At 51.1% G+C, this 13499-nt stretch overlaps 1 protein-coding gene across 2 annotated transcripts in view; it reads left to right on the forward strand.

Moving 5' to 3' along the window:
• Positions 1–13499, forward strand: part of GPSM1 (G protein signaling modulator 1) — a 54658-nt gene that overhangs the window by 17913 nt on the left and 23246 nt on the right. For both annotated transcript variants that reach the window (XM_077305711.1, XM_077305712.1), the window contains exons 3-8: positions 1261–1396; positions 4482–4624; positions 5124–5247; positions 6182–6297; positions 8472–8627; positions 12758–12866. In XM_077305711.1, coding sequence (XP_077161826.1) covers positions 1261–1396; positions 4482–4624; positions 5124–5247; positions 6182–6297; positions 8472–8627; positions 12758–12866 — 784 coding nt within the window. The remainder of the gene's footprint in view (positions 1–1260; positions 1397–4481; positions 4625–5123; positions 5248–6181; positions 6298–8471; positions 8628–12757; positions 12867–13499) is intronic.

Consider the following 13499-nt stretch of genomic DNA (forward strand, 5'->3'; position numbering starts at 1 on the left):
TCTCTTGTTTGTTTCCCATACTCTGTGCAGTAGTGTAGAGACATCGTAATCCATCCTTTGTGTGCCCCATAGTTTTGTTTTTTGAACTTCTTTGTAAGTTAGTAGTTCCTCTGGCTTATGTGCCATTCCCTGTAGATTTCCAATCTTCCCATGTTCACTTCTTGCCATTACACTAGGTTTTGAAATGATCTCTTACCCCCTTTGGATTTAGTTTAAAGCCCTCTTCACCAGGTTTGCAAGGGTTCTCCCCAAAATACTTTTTCCGTCCCTTGTGCGGTGCTAACCATTTCCTGATCGTAGCCCCTCATATTGACATCGTAGACCAGGGGTAGTCAAACTGCGGCCCTCCAGATATCCATGGACTACAATTCCCACGAGCCCCTGCCAGCGAATGCTGGCAGGGGCTTCTGGGAATTGTAGTCCATGGACATCTGGAGGGCCGCAGTTTGACTACCCCTGTCGTAGACCATGATCCAGAAATCCAAACCTTTCCCAATGACACCAGTGACGTAGCCAGTCATTTACTTGCATGATTTTTCTCTCTCTTCCTAAGCGACTTAGAGGAAGAACTGATGAACATACAACTTGTGCTTCTAGGTCCTTGACCTTTTCCCCCAGACCCACCAAGTCTTTCTTAATACGTTCCATGCTGCGCTGGGCAGTATCATTTGTTCCTACATGGATGAGAAGGAAGGAGTAATGATTTGTGGGCTTGATGAGCCTGTCCAGCCGCTCTGTGACATCCTTGATGCGTGCATCAGTTAGGCAGAAGACCTCTTGAGACAACAAGTCTGGTCTACACACTTTGGCCTCTGTGCCTCACAGTAGGGAATCCCCAATTACCAATACCCGTTTCTTTGTACCCTTGGGATCAGGCCTAGAACTCACACCTGTGGGGACCTGTGAAGTGTTTCCTGGACTTCGTGGGGGCTTTGGGGAAGAAGTCCTAGAACTCTCACCTGTGGGGTCCTGTGACTTGTTTCCTGGTCTTCGTGGGGGCTTGGGAAATTGCTCATGCTCCTCACTCTTCCTCCATGTGCGTCCAGCTGGGTGACCTTGGGCTAGTGACAGTGCAGAGTGGTTCTTGCAGAGCAGTCCTTTCAGAGCTCTCTAAGCTCCACCACTGGGTGTCTGGGAGGGAAGGTGATGGCATTCATCTCAGCAGTAAAGGAAGGAAGTCCTCTAGAATATTTTCACTTTGGGTCTTGATTGTGACTTTGTTCTCTAGAAGCTACTTCTGTCTTCTGATTTTCTCTGCAGAACCATTGGGGACCGCACCGGAGAGGCGAAAGCCAGTGGGAATCTAGGAAACACGCTCAAAATCCTTGGGCAGTTTGATGAAGCCATTACCTGTTGCCAGAGGCACCTGGAGATTTCTCAGGAGCAAGGGGACAAGGTACTGGGCATCACACAGCTGCCTGCCATGTTGGAGGGGAAACCAGATGGATGCATCATATTTTGTATTTGGAACAGACTACTTAGAATCATAGATTAGGTGAACAAAATACACTGACTTGAATTGATTGATTTTGGCTTCATAGTCTCTTCCTGGCCTGTTGGCAACATCTTGTCAGCCTGGACTGTCGGGTGGGACTCCAAAGGGTTATGCTTAAAGAGGATGCAGGGGCCAAGGGGCGTGTGTGTGTGTGTGTGTGGGGGGGGGGGGGGGGCTAGGCAGTAGCCAGGCTGTAAAAGGCTCAGCAGGAATATTTCACACCCTCCTGTGATGGGTTTTTACCTGGCCTCTCATCTGGTGGCCTCGAAAGTGGCCAACTGGAATAAAGTTCATTTAGAACCACCTCTTATTAGAAAATAGCATCACTAAGAATGACAATGATCAGTGGCACAATAACATAAACTATTGATTTGAGAACGAAATACCCACACTGTGAGTTTATTTAAATATTCCACTTTCCCCCCCCAAAAGTGGCTAATGCAGATTACAAAAGCAGGTTTAAGCACACCTGTGCACCCATAGTATTTAAACACCACAAAAACCGCAACATGTAACAGAGAGGAATCCAGAACATCTGACCGGAGAAGGTGCCCTGGAAATCAGTCTCCTTCAAAGGTCCTTCTGCTTTGCAAGTCAGGGCCTATCTGGCTTTTTTTTTGCCAGCCCATTTCAAAGAGGTTCCAAAGCCACTAGACTAAAAAGAAGTAGCCACTCACTCAGGCCAGCCAAAAGTCTGGCAAAATGTTTTGACCTGACCAGGAAGACAGATCTGCAGCTTCTCATCGCCTCGGATGGTGTGGGGGCACAGAGGGGACCTCCATAGACCTCCTGATTGGCAGGAAGACTTGTATTGGGGGGGGGGGCACAGATAGGCCTTCTCCTTGTCCAGGCCCAGGGAACAGCCAGTCCTCTGGACTGAGTCTTGTTTATCAATGTAGCACTTGTAGCACGTGCTGTGGGCCCCACAGTTCAAGGGGCCCCGGCCCTGCTTTGCCAGCAAAGATCCTGAATTGAGTGACAGACATCTTGCCAGGGAACCCACACATACGTTTGGCCTCTTCTGCCCCACCGGCTTCACCTGAGGCAAGGGGCCTCATTGCCTGGATCATCAAGCTGCAGAGGGTTTGGAGAGGAGGTGGTGGCAGCAGGTGGGAGGTGAGTCAGTCGGCCAGATCGGTGACGGTTTTTGGATTCAATCCCATTAAACCCTTTGAAGGGATTTGATCATTGCAATGTTGCAGAAGATGAGCTTTGAAGCCTTCCTTTTGCAAGAAGTCTCCCCCCCCCCCCATCTTTGGGTGCTCCCCTTTCACCTCAGCCCCACAGGAAAGGCTGGTTTCAGCTAAGATCCCAGAAGAATCCCAGAGGTTCACTTTTGTAATTGGGGGGAGTGGCAATCAATCTATGTGCTCACAAGAGCTGCAGAACACAACTTCTTTATTATTTCCCTCCCCTCCTCATCTCTTTGCTAGCCATTTGACTATGTTCACACACACAGGCACAAAGCACAACAGGAGAAGAGGGGAGAGGATGGTCTGGCACCAGCATGTGCTGCATTTGATGGCTTTCCCAGCAGCAGCCTGCCCAGCGACAAGGCGATCCACCCCCAAAGAAACAGACTCCCCCTGCAAGAAAACCCTTGAAGGGAATGCCAATCCCCCCCCAATCTGGAATAGTCACTGACGGGCAAAGCTGAAGGAAGAGCAGGGGGCTGCGTGCAGCTTATAGAATCATAGAATCATAGAATCATACAGTTGGAAGGGGCCATTCAGGGCATCTAGTCCAGGGGTAGTCAAACTGCGGCCCTCCAGATGTCCATGGACTACAATTCCCAGGAACCCCCTGCCAGCATTCGCTGGCAGGGGGCTCCTGGGAATTGTAGTCCATGGACATCTGGAGGGCCGCAGTTTGACTACCCCTGATCTAGTCCAACCCCCTGCTCAACGCAGGATCAGCCCAAAGCATCCTGAAGCATCCAAGAAAAGTGTGTATCCAACCTTTGCTTGAAGACTGCCAGTGAGGGGGAGCTCACCACTTCCTTAGGCAGCCTATTCCACTGCTGAACTACTCTGACTGTGAAAATTTTTTCCTGATATCTAGCCTATATCGTTGTAGTTTAAACCCATTACTGCGCGTCCTTTCCTCAGCAGCTTGGAGCTGCTGTTGTCAGCTGAGCCAGGAGGGTGTCCTCTGCACTGCAGTGAGTAGCTTGCACATATAACAGGATCCCTGGGAGAGACATTCATGCTCTGGAACTCAAATTACAGCCCTCAAAGAGGATGACAGTCCCTGAGTGTACTCACATTTTAAAAAATTAGTTGTGATTCTTTTTTATGTTATAAAGAAATTTAGAGTTCAGGATAATGCTAGTAAATGTTTTCCGCAAGTGAGGGTATCAGTTGCTTCCAGAGTCCCAAACTATCCCTGGAAAGGTTGCCCCGCTGTTACTTGTGCTGCACAAAGAACAGCTCCAATTGTGCTGTGCGAGGGCCATGCTGGCTCTGGGGCTACAGGCCCTGCAAATCCTTAAACTGGGCCTGAGCCAGGGCACTTCTTTTAAGAATGATGCTGCCGTCAGGTCCAAGAAAACTTGGGAGTAGTCTCACCTGGATGCCCTCAGAGCCTGGATACCTGCCCAGGCCCTACTTTTTGAGTGACAGCCACACTTGCTGCACCAGACAAAGTGGAGCGGAGTCACTGCATGTAGCTGAGGAGGAGCGAGTCTGTAAGCGTGGACAACCATTGAAGGCATCCGCTGACTCCCAGGCCAGGCTGTCTTTCCTGACCGTGGCCAAGTGGGGCTGGGATGAATGGCTCTTCAGACTGGCTCGCTGGCCCAGTCGCTCCTGCTGCTGCTCCATGAAGGAGGCTGACTGAAGACATGGCAGGTCCAGGTTCAAACCGGAGGATTCCTGGGGTGGCCCAGGAATCTGTGGGCAGAACCTGAAACAAAAATTGACTTAGCAACTTAGGGTAAACCTGGGCAAGACAGAAAGCCCTCTGAGTGAAACCTCTGTTTGTTTAGGTAGGGGAGGCCAGAGCACTGTACAACATTGGCAACGTACACCATGCTAAAGGGAAGCAGCTGTCTTGGAGTCTGCCGCAGGAGCCCGGGCACCTGCCCCAAGAGGTCGTGGAGACTTTGGAGAGGGCATCCGAGTTTTATTTGTGAGTTGAGTACCAGCCCCTTCTCTGTGCTGTGAGCAGGAGGGCCTGCCAGCCACACAATCTCACCTTTGGGGTCCCCTGCCCAGGCAGACTCCTTGGTCCTTCTCAGGGGGCAGGCTGGGAAGCCAGCCTCTCCTTCGCTGCTGGTCCTGGCAGCAGCACCCTCCATCTCCAAGGACCTTTGCAAGGACTGGTCCTGTGCTCAGGCTTGGAGGCCAGCAGGGTTGGCCTTTTCATGGAGCCCTTGGGGGGCTTGAGATGCTGTTTTGAGATCCCTGCTAGTCCCGTTGGTTGAATCCCAAGCTAAGGGCTCAAGCAAGATGTGCTGCTTGGAACAGAAAATCAGAATGTACATTCCCTTCCTGCCACTCTGCCAGGCATGCCAAACGTGGTCCTGAGGGGGGATGGTTCTGGCTGGCCAGGCCACCACCGGTGCCCTTCTCTGCTCTCCTCTGGAGGTGCAGAGATTCACAACTCCTCCCTTTCGGGTCTTCTGCAGGAGGAACCTGTCCCTGGTGAAGGAGCTGGGGGACAGAGCGGCTCAAGGCCGGGCCTACGGCAACCTGGGCAACACACAGTATCTGCTGGGCAACTTTCGCAAAGCAGTCCTTTTCCACAAACAGGTAAGACCTGCTAATACCACCAAGGAGGCCTGGAAGTTTCGTTTCAGTGATTCCCCACCACCACTTGCAGTCCCTGTGGCACAGTGGTTCTCAAAGCATGTTTACAGAGCTAAATTAATTCATTGAGAGTGGCGTGGGAATGTGCTGGCAGGATCTGCTTAGAACAGGGGTAGTCAAACTGCGGCCCTCCAGATGTCCATGGACTACAATTCCCAGGAGCCCCCTGCCAGCGTTCGCTGGCAGGGGGCTCCTGGGAATTGTAGTCCATGGACATCTGGAGGGCCGCAGTTTGACTATCCCTGGCTTAGAACTTCAGGCCAACCAAGAAGGGGGTGAGGGAGAGAGAGAGAGAGAGCTAGCTGGTTCTGGCTGGCCAGTTTTCTGGTGCTGCAGTGATGCTTCTCTTTATGGATCAGCTCCAGGGCCCATCCTTATTCCACCTGCCCAGGCAGAGAAACGTGGTAAAGCTGGAGCCTGAAGGATTGCCTGGTTGCTAGACATCACATTTGCCCTTCCTCTATTGGGGAGGGGCAGACTGCCAGGGCCTCACATCCTCTGGGACGCACAGGAGCATTGGGCAGTGCCCGGCCGGCACGTCTGTGGGAAATGCCCACTGCAGTCTCAGAAACTGCAGCGGGTGAATGAGGCACTAGGTGCGGAAGGGCCCTCAGCTCCCCAAGCGGCGCTTTCCCCATGCTGAGTAAGCAGAAAATAATTCATTTTTTGTCTTCCTTTTTGAATTGTTGGTCTTCCTTTTTGAAAGTGCTGAGTGTGCCCCACCCCAGCCTTGGATGTGTGGCTTCCAGGGCTTTGCTCTGTTTGCAGTGGCTGCTCCTGCACTCTCTGTGTGTGTGTGTGTGTGTGTGGGTGTGTTGATGCTTCCCCAGCGGGTGTTGTGACAGCAGCTGATGCTGTCTGCCTGACTCTCTTTCAGAGACTGGCCATTGCCAAGGAGTTTGGGGACAAGGCTGCTGAGAGGCGAGCGTACAGCAATCTGGGCAATGCCCACATCTTCCTGGGAAGGTTTGACATCGCGGCTGAGTACTACAAGTAAGCAGAGAGGCCTGCATGGAGGTCACCCCCCCCTCCCTTTCTAGGTGTCAGGATTGTAGAATCTCTGCCATAAATTAGCCTGAGTTCCTCCATGTCAGTTATATTGCTTGGCGCCTGGTTGCCCCAGGTCCTGTATTCTTGCTAACCATAAAAGTGAATAATTTGTTTTTGTAACCTTATCACATGTTGTGGCCTCTCGGCTGAGCCTGGGTTTGTTATCACCTAGTCAAGGCTATGAGAATGTATTCCTGTTTTAATTACACATGTGTCTTTTCTCTTGCTCCCCTCCCTTGGGAACTGTCAAGTTTTGAGCGGGAGAATTGTATTGATAAGCAGAAGCAAATCTGTACTCTAGTCAGATTTGACTTCTCAGTCCTATAGCGTGTAGTACTTTCCAATAAAGCTTTCTTTAATTAAGAAGCCTGTTGTGAGTTCTCTTCACGTTTGACACTAGGCTTGGCAAGGCAGCTCTGATAGAACCGTTGCTGTCCTGCTTGGACTTCATCTTGCCCATTGCCAGGATGGGAGCGGCTGTACGATTTTGCCCTTCAGCATAGTTTTCAGGGCCTGCCTGTGTTACAAGCACATCCTGGCTTCTGTGAGAAGGACAAGGATGGCTTAGGTCTCTGTGGGAAAGTGTGGGATACAAATAGCCCTGTTCCAGGTTGGTGCTGCGCCATCTAGAGCTCTTCTCCATAGCCTCTTTGGAAATCTGGAGCTTGGATGCCCAAACCTGGCAGCCATTTGGGCCGCAGGCAGCAAGGAAGGGTGAGGTGGGGCTCCGCTCCCCATTGCAGGTGAGGAGAGAGACTTCTTCTGGGCAAAGAGAGCCAGTTTGGTGTCGTGGTTAGGAGTGCGGACTTCTAATCTGGCATGCTGGGTTCGATTCTGCACTCCCCCACATGAAGCTAGCTTTGGGCTCACCACAGCACTGATAAAGCTGTTCTGATTGAGCAGTGATATCAGGGCTCTCTCAGCCTCACCCACCTCGCAGCGTGTCTGTTGTGGGGAGAGGAAAGGCAACTGTAAGCCACTTTGAGACTCCTTCGGGAAGAGAAAAGCGGCATATAAGAACCAACTCTTCTTCTTCTCCTCCTCCTCCTCCTCCTCCTCCTCTTCCTCCTTGGTTGGCCGGATTACCCCCTGAATATATTTGCCAGTTGTCTGGAAGCAGTGGCTGGATGGCTCAGGCAGAAGAGGGCAGGACCAGGAAGCGTGTCTCCCATGGATGGGGTGCAATTAACACCTGCACCGGTCGCCAGAAATTTGGGAGTGAACTTTGATGCCTCCCTTTCTATGGAGGCTCAGGTCACAAAAGTAGCCCGGATGGCATTTTCCATCTTCGCCAAGCTAGGCTACTAGCATCCTATTTGTCCTCGGACCACTTGGCCACCGTGATCTATGCAACGGTCACTTCCAGTCTAGACTACTGTAACTCACTCTATGCGGGCCTGCCCTGGTCTTTGATCCGGAAGTTACAGCTGGTAGAAAATGCGGCTGCCAGGGTCCTCATGGGGACATCACGGAGGGCCCATATTCAGCCAGTGCTTTGACATCTGCACTCGTTACCAGTCTGTTTCCGGGTCAAGTTCAGGGTTTTGGTATTGACCTTTAAGTCTGTGTCCTGTTTCCTGCAGGACCACTTGGTTGCTTATGCCCCCACAGAGTTCTTTGCTCTGCGGGTATGAACTTACTGGTAGTCCCGGGCCTTTGGGATGCTCGCCTGGCCTCAACCTGGGCCAGGGCCTTTTCGGTCCTGGCCACAACCTGGTAGAATGAGCTCCCGGAAGAGCTAAGGTCCCTTTCGGAGTTGTCAGCTTTCCGCAGGGCCTGCAAGATGGAGCTCTTCCGCCAGGCATATGGTTGAGGCCAGGGCAGGGCCCACCATTCAATCTGAGATCCCCCATGTCCATCGTGTCCCTCTGATAATAAATAGATCTGTCTCCCCACTCTCGCCAGTAAGCCAGTCAGATGGTTGGCTCTGGCTGGTCGAGGGGCTGAGCTTGGTTAGTAGGTTTTTGCTTGCCATCTTGTTACAGCTGCCCTGCCCTCTTTTAGTCTGCTGTCTGGACAGCCTCAGCCACAAGGTGCAAGGTGTGTGTCAGACTGTGCCTGCAGCTGGCAGAATTGCCTTTCCTCCCTTACATTCATCCTGCCTGTTTTTCATCTAGGAAAACTCTACAACTCTCCAGACAGCTGAAGGACCAAGCTGTGGAGGCTCAGTCTTGCTATAGCCTTGGGAACACATACAGCCTCCTCCAGGACTATGAGAGGGCCATCGAATACCACCTGAAGCACTTGGCAATCGCCCAGGAGCTGGAGGACAGGTGAGAAACTCCAGGTTCCTTAGAAACTGAGTTTTTGTGCTTTTACTTTTAGGTGGGCAGCCATACTGGCCTGAAGTTGCAGAACAAAGTTTGGGTCCAGTCAAGCACAAGCTTTTTACTATTTTTACAATTTTTGTAGAAGTTTGCATTACGACTGTTGCACACCGCCCCTGAGTCTGAATGGGTAGGGCAGGTTAACAACAGCAACAACAATAATTTTGATAATTTTAATAGTAATATTTTGATAATTTGACTAAAATATTGTTGGTCTTAAAGGTGCCCGATTGTACACATATTTTGTTCTGTAATTTGACTGTACATCTCTATTCTAGTTGTGGGAGACCTCCAAACCACCTCTGGTCTTCCCTATTTCTTTTGAAGGACCTTTTCAGTCAGAGGCTACCAGGGACCTGTGAAGGACCTATTATGCATAGCGGCAGCCACGCCAGGCTGCCGCCATCCTTTGCGACGGGGCAAAAAGCCCCGCCATCTCCTGCATATGCACGGGGGAGGAGCACACTGGCTGCCCCGGTGCAATGACCCCATGCACGCAACGCGGGGCTGGAAGCAGCGGGAGTGCTCTGAAGCGGCAGCAGCAGCGGTGGGGGGGGGGGGATCAGGGGTATGGGGCCCCCACTGCACGATGGTGGGGAGAAGCATGCTGCTCTCCCACCATGGTGGGGGTGGGGGGATGCCCCTGTCAGCTCCGTGGACCCACGGCGCTGGCAGGGCGAGAGGCATCCCTGTAGGGATGCCGTAGGTAAGGGGAGGAGCCGGTCCTGAAATCCTGGCTCCTCCAATTATGCATACGGCTAGGGCAACCTAGCCCTCGCCTGTGCTCACAGCGGTCCCAGGCCCATGGAAGATTCCGCGTTTCGTTAACGCAGGTCTTCTGAGGTCCTGAGTCGGGCCAGGTCTCAGATGGCGGCGATGTCGAGCTTAAATGGGGATTTTCCCCGAAGCCCTGTTGCCACCATCACAGGCATTTCGGCCTCTGCATTCTCTGCCAAGGCACCCAGCCCTTCAGCCATTTGGCAGAAACATGGGGGTTGGTGCATTTCCTGTTGCAGCCCATTCTAAGATATTGCTGTTTTGCATGTGTCTGTAACATTTGTGACGCCTTGGGCATGTTCCACTGGTGGAGAGGCTGGGCTGTTCTCCTTCCAGAGGAACAGGTTCACAGCATTCCTTTGGAGGGAGAAGCCCATGGTCCTCTGTCCACCTCCCCCCTTGCTGCCTGGGATGGTTCTTGGTGTGCTGTTGGAAGGTTGGTGTGGCTAGGAGACAGCACAAGGCTCTCGTCAGCTGACATTTTTGGTTCAAGTACCGATGGATACCAGCTCTTTGCAGTGTGCGGTCGCTCTGGAGACTGGTATATGTGGTGTTCAGTACCCTAGCTGGATTCTCCTGGACCCTTTTCTGGGAGAGACAGGACAGTAGCCAAATAATGGCCTAACCAAGATGGGGACCACATTGTTCATCTTGTTCTACTGAGGATCTGGAATACTGAAAAAACATCCCTAAAGCTCAAAGATGTCTGGAAGTTCATTTTGGCACAAGAGTGATCTAGCAGAGGAAGGCGGACAAACTCTTGGGTGGTGCCCAAAGTTGCCTGCAGATGAAGGATCTGGTTTTTTTTTGTGTGTGTGGGGGGGGGGAGCGTGGAGCGTCTTCTTCATCTGGAGGGGAGAGTCAAAGGGTTTGGGAGAGGCCTGAACGAGGTGGGTGCCTCCACCTGTAGGGAAGGTGTGCAGTAGGTCCTGAAACCAACAAGCACGCTTGGCCTTTCTTAGAGAAAGGTCTACAGGGCTAAAAATCCCACAAATAACAGAGCCCTTCTTGAGCCATTGTGAGAAAGATTTGGAGGCAAGTCTCCTGGGCTGAACGTGAAGCATGCTGTGCCATTGGAGGAGCAACTGAGTCTGTTTGGCTTGACTCTGCACCTTCCCTCACCACATTTCTGCCAGTCCTGGAGGAGGGGCACCCTGAACCCAGAGAAGCGGGTAAGGCAGCCCCGTCACCCTCCTCTGTCTGGCCTTTGGAACTTTTCACTAACACTAATTCCTCTCGCTATAGAGGCAGGAATGAGAGGGTCTAGGAGAAGGAGGTTTTGTTCTTCCTACCTCTCCTCATCCCTGGAAAGGGCCTTCCAAACCATTTCAGGATGACTTCCTGAACCTGGTGCATTGGGGAGCCGGCAAATGGTTGTGCAAGAGCTGCTGCAGTGTTGGGAGAGGTGTTGAGGGCACGGGGGAGCTTCTCCCCTGGCCTACATAGTGTGGCGGTCGCTCCCTTGCCATCAGTAACCTAGCAGCTGACTTCTAGCTAGTCGGCCCATTCAGGGAAGAGAAAGAGGGGAGCTCTGTTCTCAATACCTGTTCTCCATAAAGAGCCACTTGCTCACCAACATGCCCAGTGAAAGGAAAAGATCTGCAGGCCTGTTTGGCTTACGTACTAGGCAGTTGTGTGCAGCACAGAAGAGCAGGCTGCCTCCGGTTGAATAGCTGCCTGCCAAGCAGCCCCACCGGAAAGCAACAGGCAGCTCTTCCTCCTCAGGGTTATTTCTGTCTAGTTTTCTGGGCTGCCCCTCACTGGTGGAGCTGCATCTTGCAGGCCCAGAGTGGGGGTGGGAGGTGCTGGTTTAATCCTGCAGATGAAGGCTTAAACCAGGGGTAGTCAAACTGTGGCCCTCCAGATGTCCATGGACTACAATTCCCAGAAGCCCCTGCCAGCATTCGCTGGCAGGGGCTTCTGGGAATTGTAGTCCATGGACATCTGGAGGGCCGCAGTTTTGACTACCCCTGGCTTAAACCTTCTGGAACTTGGGCAAGGCTTACGGCAGAGTTGTGCTGCTTCTCAGGAAAGCTGGAACTAGGGGGATTTTGAATGTGTCTGAACCTCAGCCACTAGGGGGAGACAAAGATTTAATCTATGGAAAAGAAGAGGATGGGGAAGACCTGTGCCTGCACATGAAATCTTAGGAATAGAATAAAATTTTAGTGGTCTTAAGGTGCCACTGACTCACACTTGGTTTTGCCATGGAAGCTGAGAGAGACGCTTCCTGGGTGGTCCAAGTGGGGAGCAATGCCTGAACTAGGTGGTTGGGGGAGGGCAGTCATAGGAAGTCACTCACCTGAATACCTGCAGAAGGGAAAGGGCCGTTGGGCTGATAATCTGATGTCCCCTTGCGGAAACTTGATGTGAAATGCACATCACAGATATTAAAGATTATTTGCTTGCAAGCAACAATTTTTCTCTTTTCTTTGTTAGACTTGGTGCAGCCATTTTCTTCTTTCAGTCGTAAAAGCCCAAATTTGGACCCTCCATGGGTACGGAAGTCCGTGTTTCACTGTTTTCTGCACACTTCAGATTGGGCCACAATCTTTCCCTCCCCTCTTAAATGTGAGGGTTACTGAGCTAGCACGATGTCGTGGCCTCTAAAGTGGAGAGCCAGAATTTATTTCCCACTCCTCCTCCACACGCAGCCAGCTGGGTGGCAGTTCTCTCAGAGCTTCCTGCCTCACAGTGTCTGTTGTGGGGAGAGGAAGGGTAGGTAATTGTAAGCCACTCTGAGACTCCATTGGGTAGTAAAAAGCAGGGTACAAAACGCCAGCTCTTCTTCTCTATTAAGTCCTGTTGAAGAGGGGATCCCTCCTGCTCCATTGAAACCACTGAGTTGCTATTATAGACGGAGGCTTTCTCAAACAGGGTTTTGTGAAACCATCGAGTTTCTTGATGGCACTGGAAGGGTTCCCCCAATGTGTGGGAGTTATTTAAAATTTATATGTTTTTAAAATTTATTGGGTGATATGAACATATATGGTAATGTTAACCCACCCCTCCCATAATGGCCAATGGGTGGCTCGGAGGGGGTGGAAAGGGGAGGGGCCCCAGGTGGGCAAGTACCATGTTGTGGTTCCCAACTTTATTCTGCATGATGGCACCACTTCTGGGGGTTCTCAGAGCTTGAAGAATATTTCAAGGGGTTTTCAACGATAAAAAAAAAGTTGAGAAAAATAACTATTCAGCAGTCTTGGTTTATTTCTGATGGGAACTGCAGCTGTCAGAGGAGTGATGTTGACGTATCTCATTGGATGTAATGAAATGAAGATGATTTTTTGGTTTTGCAGAGTGGGAGAAGGTAGAGCCTGCTGGAGTTTAGAAAATGCCCACATGTCTGTTGGGAGCCATGAACTAGCCTTGCACTTTGCAGAGAGACACTTGGAAATCTCCCAGGAGGTACGTGGAGTTACTCTTCTCCGAGCAGCGGATTGTCTTCCTCCTTGTGTTGTCTCACCCACATATAGGCAGGAGGCTGACTCCAAAGGTTCTGTTCATGGAGAAGGAAGAATGACACTTCTCTGGGGAGGAGCCATGGGATGTGGGTCAGACTTAGCTGCTTTCCACTAAACACCCTTCCAGCTTGCTAATAAAAGCAGTGAAAACTAGGAATGCACGTAGTAAAAAAAAAAGGTACTTTCCTGGTTTGAGTGTTCCTGATATGGTAAAACTTGAATAATCCAAAGTTTGGATTTCAAAGAAAACAGCACAAATGCAGGTATTATCTCATGAAAAGACTATTGAATTCATTAGAGAGCATGGTTAAGAATGTTTATTGGTGTTTTATTAAACTCAATCAAAGTGGTGGATGCAGCCATGAAATCAAATGGTGAATAATGTTAGGCATGAACTGAATATGGAAGAGTAAGGATATCAGCCTGAATACAAGTGCCGGCTAGTCAACGCTGTTGTCTTCCCCATGACAAGCTATGGATGCAAAAGCTGGACCCCGAAGAAGGAAGACAGGAGGAGAAGAGATGCTTTCGAATGATGTGTTGGAGACGAATGCTGAGAATAACATGGGCAGCTGAA

Source organism: Paroedura picta, chromosome 12 (genome assembly GCF_049243985.1).
Source record: "Paroedura picta isolate Pp20150507F chromosome 12, Ppicta_v3.0, whole genome shotgun sequence".
Classification (NCBI taxonomy): domain Eukaryota; kingdom Metazoa; phylum Chordata; class Lepidosauria; order Squamata; family Gekkonidae; genus Paroedura; species Paroedura picta.